Source organism: Falco naumanni, chromosome 7, assembly GCF_017639655.2.
Source record: "Falco naumanni isolate bFalNau1 chromosome 7, bFalNau1.pat, whole genome shotgun sequence".
NCBI lineage: Eukaryota > Metazoa > Chordata > Aves > Falconiformes > Falconidae > Falco > Falco naumanni.
Genome location: NC_054060.1, coordinates 42,982,759 through 43,000,112, shown reverse-complemented (window position 1 = coordinate 43,000,112; position 17,354 = coordinate 42,982,759). Strand labels below are relative to the sequence as shown.

Here is a 17,354-nt window from a genome sequence, read left to right as displayed (position 1 = left end):
ATTCAACCTCAACATCTGGACAATAATAACTATTTACAACCGTTCTGACAAACTTCAAGGTAATAAACTGCCCTCTCTTGTTTACCACCCACTAATTACAGAGTGGGAGCAGAGTTATGTTTTGCCACACCTTACCAAACTGATCCCCTTTCCCAGAGGATATGACACTTCTTCAAGAAAAAGCTAGCCTGAGAAATCTTACTCAAAACTGTATTTATTGCATATAATGGTTATTACATGAGCACACAAACAACAGCAAAAGGAAATTTGTGACATTAGTTCTCCAATCTGACATGAGTATATATGTGCTCACCTGTTCATGTTAGGGTCTACAACATCCTCCAATTTCCCCCAAGGATGTAAAACAAGACTTAGCTCTTTATTGTTCAAACCCAAGTAGGAGTCTGATTTGTAGGACAGGAAGATGCATCAAAGCATAGATCTGAACAGAACATCTGAGAAAAACTAACAAGCCATTATAACAAAAGTGGCAATCTGTTTTCCTTCAGATCTCTATATCCACAGACTTCATATTTAGTGCTGGTTTGAAGTTAGCTTTTCTGGAGTTTTGAACTTTTTACCAAGTAATAACTTAAGATAAGAAACAAAGATCTATCGAAGCCATTTACCCTCATTACCTATAAAAGTACATTATTATGAAACAGTGCTAAGGTTTAACTGAGCTCTCAAAACCCATCAAAAAGGAATCATAAAGTACTGTTGCCACAGATACTTCTGAAACAGTCTGCCATGCAAGCAGCCATCTCCTTCACCAGTCATCTCAACTGTAATGACTTGGGAAATACTATATTCATTGAGCAAATCCAAGACAACATTGACAAAATCTTCCAGAAAGAAAGATAGTTGCAGGAAAGAGAGATGTAGGTAAACAAACTGATTTATTATTTAAAAGTATTAAAAGTTCTGGAGTGGATTTGAGACAGGGGCCTCATTTTACTTGGCTGAGCTGAAATGGCTATCAAGGAACTGCCCCATATCCCTTTACTTAAACTGCATGCAAAGGCACTATCAAAAACATAAACTTTCACTGATAAATGACAGAACTGTTTTAATCATCTACATTTTAATAGGAGGTCTATCAGCGACACTACTAAATTTAAGTATCGTAAGGGAAAACCCTCCTAAAGCCTGCCAATCATTTGCAAGTCAAAACCCACATAAGACACCCTGCAGGCTCCCTTCAACAGGCAGCAGGAATATTGATGCAGCTGCCTTAACCAGATTGGCTGATATACTGGAGATCCCTGTAGGGAAAACGATGTTTTTGAGACTGCACAGGCACTGTAAATAATAAGCATGGGCATTAAATGTGAGTCCCATGAATCTGATGCTCAAAATGAGAAATCAGGAAGCTTGTGTTGTATTTAAAACTAGGTAAATTGCAGCATCTATGCCTCAGATTCCTCGTTTCTTGACTGGGAGTAAATAATACATACTTCAGGGCAAATGTATTTGCAACACGCTGTCCACTCAAAGTTGTTATGAAAACAAATACTATAACCTTTTTAAAATATCTAGACTTTAGGTTTAGAAAAAGGGTAAAAGAGATTTCAATCATTGTCTTACTATCTGCCACACCAACTGTCTTAGTTGCCACATCTGCATCCACTCAGCTTAGCCAGTTACTTCTTATTCCTCTAAACGTGCTCAGATGCTTAAATATTCATGCTTAAAAATATAAAGAGCTGAAACTAAAAATGCAGCTATACAACCAAATGTCAAATATTGAATTCAAGACTTAAATCAGGTCTTGGTTCAACAATGGAAAAATTTATAGTGTGAAGGTAAAAAAAAAAAAAAAAGACTATAACTAATGGTACTTTTTTCAAATGCCAAGAGTTGATTGCAAAGTCTGTGTTTTAAAAAAACATACATACTGGATTCATACATACATGATTAACCGTTGAAATTAAAAAGCTCTTACCTTTTTGCTCTCTATAAAATCCATGCACATTAGTATCAGAATTAAGAAGATGCAGATCAACACTGCACTGCTGACTGAAAAAGCGATGAAAGCCTAAAATAGCGTTCTGTTTTCAAGTTTAGCATTACTAAGTCTCACTCATGATGTATTTTCCCACTCATATCAGTTTAGCCAAGTAGCGTATCACGACAGAAGTGGCATTACAAGCATTAACACTAAATCTGCGTTCACTATGTTTCATGTAAAATGAACTTGGATTAAAGACATGGTGGATATATTTACTTGCAGACGGCAGAGTACTCGAAAGAGTCTAGTTTTAGAAAACATTGATCCTTGTGCTTTTACACATAGATAACTGGCTCAAGCAAATAAAGTGTACCACATAGCCTCTGATTTAGATATAGACAGTACCCCAGTTAAACATGATCAGCTTACTATGGCTTCAGTGAGCTGGCAGGGTGGACCAGACTTTTCAATCGTTACCCAGTTAAGTCAACAGCAATTGAAATTCAGACCATTCTTTCACAATGCCAAAAGTACAGCATCAACACCAGTTTACCAAGACACTGGCTTGTAACTTTAGTGCTGATGTTAATTTTACATCACGTCATAGCAACAGCATGAAAAGATCCTTTTGGCTCAACAGAGAATCAGATTAAAAAGGCATCCAGACTTTCAAAGTAAAAGTAAAGGAATTTTCTTTTTCAAGCCAATGTAAAAACAAAACCAGAGAGATCCAGATAATTAAGCTATGAGAAATGGATTATCTCCATCCTAGAAAAGGAGAGAAAAGAAAAATAAAAGAAATCAAAGACTAACTAGCAAGTTAATAGTGGAAGCATTTTTACTACCAAAAAGTAGTATACTGTTTGTATTTCAAAAAGAAAAGTATTATTTTATGTCTAAGTTGTCCCTTAGAGCAAATGTTGAAGAAAGGAATGGTTAGCAGTACGGTATAGGGAAAAGTGGAATAAAATAGTTATGTGTTTATCACTGGTGAGACACTAAGCTAGCCTGTACAGTGGTTGATTAGATAGATTAATTCGAGGGGGAAAAAAAAACCCAAAACAACACCACCAACACCCCCCACAAAAAAAACAAAACAAACCAACCAACCAAACAAAAAAAAACAAAGAAAAAAGCCTTACAAAACTAATTTTTCTGGATTTCAGTGAAATTTCAATATAGCTCAATACAAGAAAGCTAATCAAACTAGAGATGGCATACAGCAGCATAAGCATATAAAAACGAGTTAAGAACTAGTTTCCACTAGTCCATCCATCCATAAGGGATGGATGATGGTGAGTAGACTTCCAGGTTTGGCCTCAGGCCATACCTTAGTTTAAAACACTGTCTTAGCACATAAGTATCAAGAGAGACAATGAAATTTGATTGCAATGAAGTTACAGTAGAGAAGAAAGTAATCCAAAGGCTTTTAGTAAAGAGCTGCTGCAGTCCACCTTGGTTTTGTGGCACGTGCAGCTTTGGCCACAATGGTTTTACATAAAAGACCATTCTCATCTCTTATTCTCTAACTCTTGTTACAGAAGAGAGCAGTCAGTTTTATTTAGAGAAAATACCGGCCTTCTGTAGTGAGATACAGTATGCAAGGTGGCCAAACAGCTCATCTCCTCTCCCCTACTGAGAAACCAAGAGATGGCAGCTTTCTGAAGAACAGTAGCTGCACATAACTTTCTTTATACCATTTACTGTTACTTGTTGAAAAAATATACTCTAATATGAAGAATAATGGGAAAATAACCATTAAACCTTAGAAAGGAACAGTTTCCAGTTGGACAAAACACAGTTCAGATTTTCCCATGAGTTAAAGCTCACTGAAATAATTGCCTCCTCTGTTAGTTTGATCATCTAGATTAAAAAAATATCCTGACATAAAAAATAGCCTGGCACTAACCTTAAAGGTCAATACTTTAACTCCATCTAAAACAGTTAGCTACCAGAAAACACAGTCTGTGTTTAAAGAAAACTAATCTTGGAGAAATTACATTATGCTCTCCATATACAGTAAGTTGGCTGAATCCTTCCAAAGCGCAAGGCTCAAACCATCTTTCAGCTGTAGACTCATGAGCAAGGGAAGGACTGCTAAGTACAACACTGACTAGCAGGGAAGTAAAGCTTCAGGAAATGGAAAAAAGGTCTTCAAATAAAATTTAAAATGAGATGAGTTGGAGAGATAAAGAGACATAAAAAGACTGTACCAGGCTGGGGATTTGCAGAAAAAACTCTGTACCAGAGTAGACAACTTATCTGGGGAATGCAGCTGTTTGACATAACCGTGGCAAAAGCAAGCACTACAACAATTTCTTGAGGGACAGTGGCTTCCAGATCTCTAGTTTTGCATTACGGTAGGCCACCTTCTGCTTTATGAGGGTACAATAAAGCACCGTTCTTAAGAACAAGACGATTTTAGTTCCTAGTCAGAAAAAAGGAATCATCATTGATTAGGTAACTTCTGGTCCTCTCAAAAGCAGCCCATTGTCTCAGGAAACAGCTTGTGCTAAAGAAAGCCAAGCCCTGCTACGATAGATGTAAAGCAAAAAGCAAAAGCTAATTCCATCAGTGCACCAGAAATGCACCTGAGAACTGCAAGAGATTTATAGCAAAATACATGCACTGATAACTCATAAGCAATTTTATAATAACATATTATTATAACAGGGGCTGCTAAAGAGCTCAGCCTGACACTTGGCTACAGCGCTGCAAGTCTCTCCCACACATTTACTAACAACCACAACTAAACCACATAAAATGGTTTATCTCATTCAGGTTGCTGTTGATAGTAGCATTTAGTTCTATTTCACCAGTACGCAATGTTACCCAGCACAAGAAATGAAGAAAAAAAAAAAGACGTGTGTAGACAATGACTTCATGCCTTAAATGTTTTCCTGTAGTTAATGAGTTCTCACCTACTGAATTCTGCAACAGAACCTCTCTCAGGAAAAAGAAAATAAAATCCCTTTCATTCATTTAAAGTTGAGGATGGCTGGTTTCTCCAGTCTTTGTCATATTCTTTATATTTACCCCAAAATAAATCCTTAAAAGTTTGTCATTATTAATTATATGAAATTACATTATAAGTGATTAGATGCCAGATGTTGCCTGCAAGCAAAAGCCCTTACAGACTACAGTAAAGACAGCCATGCATACCAGGTACCACATAGCCTTGACTGCTGTATAAGTCCTCAGCTCCAGCCATAAAGTAATACTTTAATAAATTCAATGAGCACAAAAATGCCCAGAGAAGCAAAATAATCATAATTAGCACAGTGCATACTTCAGCAGAATGACCTAATTTAAAAAGTGTTTTGCAAAGCAATTCTCATATTGAAAGGCAATTACACAGAGTGAAATAAAAATTGTATTTTTGAGATCCATGCAAAAAAACACCAGCAAGTATCCACAAAAAGGGATGTAGGAGACTACAAAGGATAGTAGGGGATAGCACACATTTTCAATTTCTTCCAGGCCTTCTCTTGTTTTCATTTTATTCTTTTTTTAAACAAGGAGAACTTAAATATCAAGAGCAACTATTAGCACTTTACTGACACAAGGCCTCCTGGCCATATTCTGAATTACTGGGACCAAGACTACTGACATTCTCATTCTGTTACATTAGTCTTGCTTGTCAGTATTTTTCCGCTATTAAAAATCTTTATTTTTTTCCCTCCATCTTCTTTTAGGTGGCCAGTTACCCAGCAAAAGACATGGAGGAAAAGACAAAGATTACTCTGGATATCAACAAAACCCAAGTGACAATGACTTACATGTAGTCAGCCCTTTAGATGGTAAAATGTGCAAGGAGATGGAAGGACTCTGGAAAGACTCTGGATAGAATTACCCTAACACCTACAATAAAGGCCGAAAAAGTAAATTTTTCATTATGCTGAGATCAGATGCTTTTACTAGCTTGCTGGTCTTTTCATCATCTCTGTTTGGTACTAGGAAGCAAGGAGATACTTTCCATGTAAACAACTGTAAAGAGTCATAAATATTTCATGCTCTTTAAATAATGGTAGACACATCTTTGCCTATAGAAGCCTCAATGCAGATCATGAAGGTATCCTTGAATGTCCCATGAGAAAACCATCAAGAAAGAGACAGAAGCAAAAAAACTTTATTTGTGAAGATCCCATCTGAGGCTTTTCAGTTGCATCGTTTTGCTGCTGACATTTTGGTATGGACATTTCCCAACCATATTGCATAAGCAGGTTGCATGAGGAGCATGACTAGAAATATTTTGGAATAAACTGCCCATTCTTGCAGTTGCATTGTATCTGCATGCTTAAAAAAAACCCTAAAAAATCATGAAATAGCCGAAGTATTAAAAAACCAGCCAAATCGAGCATATAAAAATATCAGACTGACAACAATCAAAAATGCATCATTATTAACTAGCTATCACAGAACAGGCCATTTTATGGAACTGAGGGGTACTGCAATGCCTGCAAGACAATGACCAGTGGACAACAACTAGGTTGCATGGCACATGGTTTGGCAGCACTTCACTTTTATAGTGCAAAGACACTAAGATGTGTCCAAAATACTAAGGCAGGCTTGTACAACAGAATATGTGTATATATTATCCATGCATTTATGTAAGATGAGTGAATAGAGTTGAGAAAGATCTTAATCTTTTGCATCTCCCTTCCCCGTGATTGCTATGGCAATGCACCATGGAAATGAGGAAAGAAAAAACAAAATCTGTGCTTTGTGGATTTTTACTACTGGTAAAAATAAGGAGAGTCTTGCATAATAGGAAGACCGCAACTATTTTGTCTGCAAACAAGTGTTCCCATCATGTTGTCTAACAGAAATCATTACCTCTATCTACAAAGGTTGTCTTGCTTGCACTCCTAGAATCACAAGATGACTGAGGTAGGAAGGGACCTACATCCAAATTCAAAGTGGAATCACCTCAAGTGGATTGTCGAGGGTTGTGTGCTGTCAGATTTTAAATATGTCCACATATGTGAGACTCCCCAGACTATCTGGGCAAGTGGATCTATCTTACACACCTGTCTGAAATACTGTTACCATTATGCAAAAGGTATGCGATTGCACTCCTGTTCTCCAGCCCTTTGCCTGCCAATTACTTGAAACGGACAGTGTAGGGCAGGGAATCCCTCCTCAGATGATCTGTTAAGATGTCTAGCAAAAGCAAACCTCTGATCCAGGCTAGGCCGTTGTGATCTATGGATTTTATTCCCTGAACGTGAAGTGGTATTTGGTTGCTACCTACCCAATTATGATAATTAACCCATACTTGCTCTATGTGAAATGAATTGGTAATAGCTCAGTTTTGATAACAGGACCCAGTTCAAAGACTTAATGCTATAAAACATGAACAAAAGCTTGAAATGAATGCTACTTGTATTTTGAATATTGAAAACAAAGATACTTAAAATCTTCTAAGAAAAGAAAAGTAACTTTGGAGTAATACTGCACACTATAGACTGATCTGCTGCAACAGCAAATTGTGATGAATTATCTGATGGGTGGAATTTTATCAGTTCCACACAATACAATAAAAACACTGGAATGACTCGTGACCTGCCAAATAAAGAGGAGTAACTGTAGCCAAAGCATCCTTTCCTTCTGCCAGCATCTACCACTAATTAATTTTCCATTTTTAAAAATGGGAACAAATAGAAGTGATAAAATGGTTTTTGGCAAGCTGAGCCAGAATTGATAAACTGTGGAAAAATCTATTACACAGATAACACAAAAACAGACGAAACCAGAAAGTTAAAGCTGAGCATACCAGGCAAAAAATCCCTCTGTGAAAAAAAAAAAAAGAAAGAAAAGAAAGAAAGAAAACCCCCACTTTTCAATTCAGAGAGAAACTCTCTTTCAAATAGAAATTTCAGGGAAGTTAATTTTAAAAAATCTATGTAAAAAAAAAACTTAAGAAAAGTTGCAGAAAGCTGCCTTAACCATTGCTACTACACTCCCAATAAATACTACACCCCAACAGCTTAGATTCTCCATCATTACTCCAGTTCTGTCCAGTGCAAGAACAGTGTATGCTACACAACTACACACAGACTACCTTTTCATCTTCAGATATTCACAGATTGTCTAAACCAAACAACTAATTTAAGCCCAGCTGCAGTATCCCTTTCATAATGGCTGTCAGCTGAGGACAGCCCAGACAAGCTGAAACCTGTTGCAAGAGTCCTTGTAGAGCTCACTCTCAGGTGGTGAAAAGTATCCAAGAGAGGAGGTATTTCTTGTTGAGAGATCTGCTCCTGCTACAGCTGCTTTAAGCCATTTGGAGTAAATACAGGGTATGTGAAGAGAAAGTCTTTTATGAAGCAGGCCCTATGTTTCATCAGCCCCAAGATACCACTTTCAGAACAACAGTTCTCAGAGCATCAGCATAGACAGTCCTGCCTGGGTAAATGGGAGCTCACTTTTTCACGTTATAAACAAAATCAGTGCAGTAAATTCCCATAGTCACTTTCTGTTTCCAAAAGAGCAATTAAATTCTAGTTAAAACTCAAATTTGTAGCAATTTTTGTTGTCAAATACTAAACAAAAACAGGTCTGCTTTAAAAGAGCACTGTAAAACTCAGCTAAAGCATCCAGGAATTAAGAAATTTTACTGATCTTCCTCCAATGGTAATCTTTAAGATATGAATCCGTATGAAATGCTTAACAGCTGTTCTTGAGCTCAAAAACAGTAGGCGGTAACTTTGAAACAAGCAGGGAAAAAACAAACTTTCTTGATTATTCACCTTGATTCACATTCTATTGTATTTCAAAAGCTAATGACTATGCAAGTTGGTGTTATGTACTTTTTATTGCACTAAGCACCGATGGTTTTCTCTTGTAAGGCTAAAATGGGAAATAATATTTTCAAGGCCACATGGCATGTGAAGAATTTAAATTGTATTGAAATGGTCCTTGAGACGCTTGAACTGAATGCTCCAGTTTAACATGCAAGTAGAACTGGCATTGTTTTCTAAGAGTAGAGAACACAACCACTTAAAAATGTTTATATGTGACAGCAGTCAAATCACAGTAAAATACTTTCTCTAAAAAGTGGTGAGATTTTGGCTGGACATATGTTTTGCTTTCTCTAGTTTCTATGAAATAGCCTTGAAGTTTCTGAAGGGCAAATATTTTACAAACAAATCTAACAAAACCAATTTCCGTTATTTCTCCGTTCAACCACTGTGTACGCAGGGGTGGACTCAGAGAGTGACTCAAATGAGCACTGAGATTTGGCATTTAGCTCTACAGTAGACAGTTACATACAAACCACCCACAAGAACCAGTATACTATGCTTAGGATGAGCCTGGAGTTAGTGAATGTTCCCCAGATGAGGTCTTTGTTATGAAAAGAAGAATAAATACTAGAGAATACTGCCTCACTGCAGGAAAAAAGTTAGTTTGGGTGATTGTCTTTAGTCTTTCTCTTCTTTAAATCCCCTGACCCCTTCACACAGGGCCTGAACTGACATTCCTAAAGTAGTCTCTGCTTTTCCTTTCTTTCGGTCAGCTCATCCTTGACAGGCTCTTAAGCACACGCTACCAATACTACTGCCAGGCTTCTTTCTGGCAAAGTGTCCTTGGGCTGAAATAAAATGTGAGAAGTCAATATAGTTGGAAATAAATAACAATATATTTGTAACTGAGAAGTAAAGCGCATATAGTTAATCTAAGCCTTAAAAGATCTGACTTAGTTCTGCATAACAATAGGAAACTAACAGATATCTAACAGTGTGGTGTGAGGAATGTAATTCTTTAAGATAATGCTTTTTGAAAACTAACTTCTACATGAGTAATTTTGGATAAGTAATTTCTCCCCTTCTGTTTGAGTTTTCTACTCTTAGAAGCTAAACTACTAATAGGATTAACTGGCAAGTACTATGATGAATTACTTAATACTAGTCTTCTAGGATTATAATGATATACAGATGCTGGAAAAACTACTTCATGTCAAAGCTACATTCAGATCAGAAATTTTCAGCCTGAGAGAGAATACACAGATTTGTTTCCTGGACAATAGGTTGAAATACTCCCTGCCATTTCAGGCGTTACTGAATGATGGCCTGTTTCAGGACTTTCCAGACATCAGCAGTAAGGGCTACTTTCCACAACAGCACTCTGACTGCAGGAGATAAAGGACTGTTTATTCTTTTTTCACAGGGGAGGAAAACAATGACAAAAGCAGGAAGGCAGCAGTAATGCAGAAATCTGGAGGTGATGATAAAGGGTAGGGAGAATGGAGAAAGTTGTTCAAATAAATCCGTTCTGGCCAAAATCAGGCAGGTGACAATCCGGTATATATGACATTCATTTGAAGTGCAAATCATTTTTCAGTTCGGTAACTGAAGAAAATTTTAGATTTCATTGGGTGTGATAAAAAGCGATTTGAAACACGGAAGTATTTCAAACCTTTAGAACACAACTTTGTGTTGTTTTCCCTGAGTGCACTGTACAACCGTTAAAAACCAGAAAGGACCCTGCATTTGTTCAAAAGCATTGCTGCTGCACCCTGCGAAGTACACTTCATTGATGCTGACAGGCTACTGCTTTGCTCTTGACAACTTGTGAGCAGTCAGAGCCAGCCAAATAGCAAGCCAGTATAACCCCGGGCTTGGAGAAAATTTCTTTTAGTGACAAACGGTACCAAATAGCACCTGGGAACAAGGCAGATCTTAAAATGAGAATTGCTTAACTGAATACAGTGAATGAATGTATGGATTTAAGCATTAACTGTATGAGGAATAATTTAGTTGCACAAGGAACTAAAGAGAATTTTAACAGCATTTCTCTTTGAAAGAACTCGTTTTGTTGTTCAGCTGATTTAATTAATAAAAACCCCAGCGTTTCAGCAGGGACTGGTAGCCGGGAGCATGAACACCAAGACGCTGCCCCCTGCAGCCAGGTCTGCGGTTAGAATATCTCGTATCTTAGGTAATGTAACAGTATAACCCGGTCAGTTCCATTTCCCAAGAAGTTTAATTAAACAGAATACAGCTAAGCCAACTATCATTTATTTGTGAATCAAGCCACCACCATTTGATGTCATGCTGTCTTAGGCATTTCATTACTACGGCAAATACAACAAGAGTTAACCTCTTCCCCCAAACGCTCCCATTTATCATTATCATTTTGTTGATAAACACATCTCTTGCACCCCTCTGAACTGCTCCCATTTTCACACCATTTCCTCCTGTTTTTCATTTTAGTACATCTTTAAAACAGGAATAAATCAGTGAAGACCTTACAGACAGCAGCATTATTAATAATAACTTGTTCCTTTAGAAAATGGCAATTTTCGACAAATACAGTCTTTTAACAGATCATACTAGCCAATAAAAGGTAACTGCACCCAGACAATACATTAGACTACTGCAAAGACCATGTCTTCACGGTCACATTAACAGGATATGGAGTCTGCACTTGAGACAAATGCAAGAGTCTGCCCAGAAACTCCAAAGCACAGGGCATGCTGCAACTCACAGGAGAAAGCACATCAGTTCTCAAGCCACAAGACTACACTTCCTAGTTTTTCTTCACACATTCCTTCAGTAATTTAGATTTATAAGTTTTTTTCTGTGTAGAAACAGTAGATTTAGGAATAAGTACTTAAAGAGAGGTATGGCCAAAAAGTCATATTGAAAGATATTAAAGCTTCAGAGTTTATTTTTTTTTTTCCTTCTTACCAGAGTGATGTATCATGGATGGATTATAAAAGAATAATAATAATTACTGCCAATAAGCAATTCTTGTTCATACAAATCTGAACATTTTATTTAGTTTCTGTTCTTCTCTGGACAACTGCAAATAATATCTCAAATCAAAGATCCAGATTTCTAAGCCACTAGCATCGGGAATTTTTTTGAGTGTCAGATGTCACTCATTCTAAAATTTTAATTAAAAGAAAAACAATCCTAGAAACTGATTTCAGCTTCAACCATTTCAAGTACTTTTACTCTGACAGGCAGGGCTGTTTATGCTACATGCTAGAACCTGTGCCATCCTCAAATCTTATTTCCTTTTTGTTGCATTTTATACATAAACTTACTATGAGCTATACTTTGTATTTGCCCAAAAAAGAAACTCATCAAGGCTTATGAAATAAATCTAAGCTCTAAGGTAACTGTTATGTTGAAAGAGTACCATTTCATATTGCTTTCTAAGCATTGCTAAAAAAAAAATCAAATAATTTTAAAATAACAAATTAATCACAGAAAAGAAGGTATTTTTTTCACATAACTGTGGTTCATAAACTGATCGTGAACTTAGAATTGTGATTGCAAATACTACAAGTTAATGTTTCAGCTGTTGTTATAGAGGCTGGTACCTCCACAGTGCTGTTGCTATAATTCCGCTGCCACTGAGATCGTATCTCTTTATAATAAATTGTTAAATATACATAAACAAAGTGTTGAGATATACAGATACTCATCTATACACACAGGCAAGAGTAAACACTGCAAACTTCCTCCTCAAGGTACTTTTTGCAACAGTCAAAAGACAAGAAGGACACAAAATCTTGTGCTTTTTTCTCAAATGGAATTACATAGGCAAGTATTTTTATGTCATACATCCTTAATATCTGTATTTAAGCAGCATAAATGTCTCAGCATCTATTCAACACATCTTAGTACAAAAAAAGGTAGGCTTTTAAAAACAAAATTTTAAATTATAAAAATCCTTATAAAGGACTGGCCAATCTGATTAAATGAATAGTTACCCTCCAGCTTGCACTCATACTGAAAAAGCTCATAAAAAGGGAACCCAGATCGGAAGCACAATAATTCTCATGTCATGTGCCTCTTAAGGCAGCTAATTTCTCAGTCATTCTAAAAAGCATTGCGTGTTTACAAACTATTCATTCAAAGGTTGATTCAGAGGGGCAAAAAGATACCCAGAAAAACATAAACTTTCAATTTCACTGAGCTGCACTGCTTTAGGTTGACTGCTTCCTCAGAAAAAGGAAGCTTTTGGCATTTGTCAGCAGGCTCAAATATCTTGAAATGCTGAAAAGGTGGAACAAAAAACTTTCCCTGTGCTGCCTTCCTATCTGATCCTTTGTCTCATATGTTCCCCTCAGGGATGCACAAGAAATTTCTCTGAATAATTCATAAGCACCTAGGCAGAAAACAGCTTCTACTTCTGGGGAAAAAAAAAAAAAAGAAAGATTGGGTAAGAAGCTGATTACAGCTGTTCTGCTCTCCTCTATCTGGAGGAAAACTAGATTAAAAAAAGAAAGTAGTTTTCCAAACATAGTAAGCACCGAATACACGTATGTATGTATATATGAAGTATATAAGCAAACTTAGGTATTTATGCTGGGGACGGCATCTTTGTACTTGAAGTTACACATTCCTTTGAGGTCAAGACTGATTCCCTACTTTTCAAAAATCCAAGAAATCACATAGCATGAAGGTAATCAACCAACATCTAGAATTAAACTTTTAATTTGGCATTAGGTAGCAGTAGACTACAGTATCCAACTCTTCTCTTACCATAAGCCACCTTTATTTCCCAACAGCACTGAGTATTAGGCAGATGAGAATGACTTGCTTTTCTGTAGTCTCTGTTAACAGGACCAAAATAGTCTTGTTGCCTGCAGATCCTTTTTATGTCCCAATACACACAGAAGAGAGAATAAAAACCCAGAAAAGACGGTTTCCAAAGCTATTTTGCTAATAAGAATATAGATCCAAAACTGTGGGTTACCCATACCAAGTTAAGATTCCATAACATAATATTATCAGTTGAGACAACAGTTCTTATGAGTGTGGACTCAAGACTTACCAGCCTCTGCATGCTTTTCACATGGGTAGGACTAATAGATAAGGCCTCTTCATACCAGCGTTTGGCTTCATCGATATTTCCACGAAGTTCAGCCACCTGACCTCTCATGTAGAGAACATAGTGCGACATCGGAAAGAGGTTAGCTGCCTCCTGGGTGCACGCCGTGGCCTCAGCAGGCTTCCCGATTCCTATGTAGACTTCAGCTGTGGAAGAAATGTGAGGACCAATAAATGACTGTTACTTCATTGTACCATGACTAGATGTTGTTACATGTGCTGTATTTGTAAATAGCTTAATTCTAAACGAAGACTATTTTCCTCAAAAAGTTTTGCATCTCAAGAGAAATTATTACGTAAATTATTTTAAGCTAATTATTCTTTTAGGAAAGTCGCTTTTCTAAATGTAACAGGAGTTTGAACCTCTAAATAGCTGTTTTAAACACCAGATAACTCTTTACAGTTTGTTACTTTTAATTGAAGTCTGGGTTTCTTTCATCTTTGTTTTATTTTTAAGATACGAGCATGCCAGCACTCCAGTACTATTTCAGAACAGAAGACCCAACACAAACCAGCACACAGAGAACCTTACAGTAGGTAAGTGAACACAACTAATTACAGGGTTTTCTGAATTTTACATTTCACCCATTAAGGAAGTAGTAGTAATTGTTCCAGCTACTGATCACTAAAAGGCAAGTCTGGTATGAAAGTGGTAACTTTCATACTTCAGAGCACTTTAAAAGAAATATGTTATTTGGTATAAAGTTTCCTGGTTAAATTAGAAGAATATGTGAAATCCTTAATCAGCATTCTGATTTAACAAAATCTGTTCATATTTCCAAGTATTTTATCCAAGATATCCTCTAGAAGCTAAGAACATGTAACTCTGTAGCTTTAAAAAAAATAATAAAGAAGCTGTATTTAATTTAACATAAATCACTTCTGATGAAAGCACTTGAGTAGCCTGACACACACTTGTCTAAATCACATTGACTATACAGGAAAAAAAGGGTTCATTCAGTAAGTGATTAACAATTAACAACAGAAGAAATATTTGCCTTCAATAGCTCTTAGAACACTCTTCAAGACTGCTATTTCAGTACCCTGCTGGATTATCTTAATCTCTTGCTGAATGAGTGGGAGAAGGGGGAAATAAAGAGATACTAAACGCAAGAAAAAAATATTAAAGATTCTGGGTTGAGTTATCCATTTTTTTTTAATGTTGGTACAGACGCTAGAAAAACTGAGCCTCAAAATAATCATATAAATGCATTCTATTGTATCATTCTGTACGAAAGCCTTATAGATTAAGGTTTAAATCAAAATGCTCCATCAAAAGAGCAAAATGATCTAGTTCAAAACGTGCTTCTCACTGTACAGTACAGGCCACCCATCTTGGTTTACAGGCTGTCAGATCAGGATCTCACACTACAGTAGTGGGTCTGGGATTATGCCTAAAACTCTGAATGAGACTGATGCTTGAATGTCTTTAAAGCAGCTTTCTTCCAAGATAATTGCATCAGACAGACTTAACAGTATCCCTAACTAGTCAGCTTCGGTACAGCAGAGTGTATATTCCAGGTGACACCTGCTATGAACATCCATACTTATTTTCATCAACATCACTTCATAACAGTGACTAACAAAACCTGGACTTGCAGTAGCAGTTGGTGAGCAAACACAGTTTAAAGGTCCTACTCATTTTCTATGTTTTTAACTGTTTTTTGTAGGGTTGCTGGAATGAATTATTTTCTTCCTCTAAGACCTAATCCTATTGATGGGAGAACATATTTTTTTTACCAGAAGAGCATTATTTTGCTCCTCAGTTGACTAAAGTGTTTCACAGAACACATTCTACCCAACATAAATAGTCTGTCCATGTGGATGTATGGATTAATGCAGTATATTTTTAGAAACTAATGAAATGCATTTTTATGGAAACATGTCTCATCCACAAAAAGAACTAACACATGAAACTGTAGATCCAGCAACACTTCTTTTTTTCCCTAAAACCATCTCATCTAGTCAGAGATGGTACTCTATAACTAAAGAATAGCAATCGTGCAAGATACTGAAGGCATACAATTTGGAAATAAAAATCTAAATCTGGGAGAAATTACATTTTTCTAGGATTTTACTTTTACTAACTGTTGACAGAATCTGAAGAGCAAGTTGTAGCCATAATTTGAGAGCTGGAAATACAGCAAAAAATATGAATGGTAATGGGAGTTGGGTTTTTTTTAAACCCTAAAATATTTTGGTATTGCTGTGGGTACTTCATTCTTGAGTGCTTTTCTAAAAGCTACATGGTCAATAGTACTACATGAGAAACAAGATTTTAGCAACTAGAAAATACACTACATTTTTAAAATGCAAACTATTTGAGCTCTCCTGGTTTTATTGTCTCTTCTCCAGCACCATCAGACTTGAAATATAGTTTCAAATAAACACTCCCAAGCTGCTTGTTGAAAAGACAGTTAGTAAAAATATAATTTACACAGACTGTAAAAGGTACTAAGTAAAAGCTGTAATTATTAGCAATCGATATGCAGAAACTAAAAATTATTATCTGCTACAACAATAATAGACTGAAAAATAAGCAGACTTTGCCTAATTTAACAGACTGCAGTTGAAATTCTGTATTCCTTGAGGGGAAACAAGTACGATAGCAATGGCTTTTAACACTAGCCAACAGAGGCTGCAAAACTGCTTATAAATTAGTCTTACATTACTGTAAGAGATACTAAATCTTGCTATGCTGCTTACTAACTGCAGCACAGAAACTTGACAGCTAGTATCAGACCTTCCTAAAAGTATTAAACCTAAACAAAATAATTCCTTTATGTTTAAAGCTATTATATTTATTTTAAAAATAACTTCTTTTTTTCTCTACCAGAAGTTCCACCACCCCAACAGAACATACAATGGGCTTTTTGAAAAGCTATGAAAGAATAAATAGAAAGTTGGGCTTGTGGCTAGTTGTTAAGCATGAAAGCTCATTAAAGACATTTCTGAAACTGAAGAGCTGTTTGTTCTGAGATAATGACTTCAAACTGAATGAAAATGCTAAAAACCTACATGGCAAATTCAAATACATCAGTTGCCGAAAACTGGCAAGTGCCAGCAGACTTTGTAGTAAAACCTCAGAGGGGAGCAGCAGTGTGAAGAGAAACCAGGTGACAAGTCTGCTGTGCTCTTCTCAGTGACTCCACCTAGAGAACACCAAGAATGCCTTCTGGCTCAAACACTTCCAATACTTACACTTGCATTTTATTGAGAAACCAATATATTTTCCAATCAAGCTGCATAGCAATACTGAGTTCAGCCTTGATGCATTTCTCAAAGGATGATCACAGCAATTGATCATTTAGGGACAGGTCTAGTTTTTAATAGTGAGGCACTGGAGAATGTACTAATTGCAAAAGTTACTTTATTTCAGACCCTAGCCTGATACTCCATCTCTACACTGTATGCCCAGAAATGAAAGGCTGAAACGGTCCATTAACAAACCTAAGATGAAAAATTACAAGCCAGTTACTGTGTGCAACAACTTCTTTGAACCAAATGCCATGCTCATTTGCACTAATGACAGCTGGAATGACACTATATCCAGA

The 17,354-nt window shown here is 36.5% G+C and overlaps 1 protein-coding gene across 2 annotated transcripts in view; it reads right to left on the bottom strand.

The window, feature by feature from the left end:
• TTC7B (tetratricopeptide repeat domain 7B) overlaps nucleotides 1-17,354 on the bottom strand; it is a 144,108-nt gene that overhangs the window by 16,250 nt on the left and 110,504 nt on the right. For both annotated transcript variants that reach the window (XM_040601427.1, XM_040601429.1), the window contains one exon: nucleotides 13,745-13,947. In XM_040601427.1, coding sequence (XP_040457361.1) covers nucleotides 13,745-13,947 — 203 coding nt within the window. The remainder of the gene's footprint in view (nucleotides 1-13,744; nucleotides 13,948-17,354) is intronic.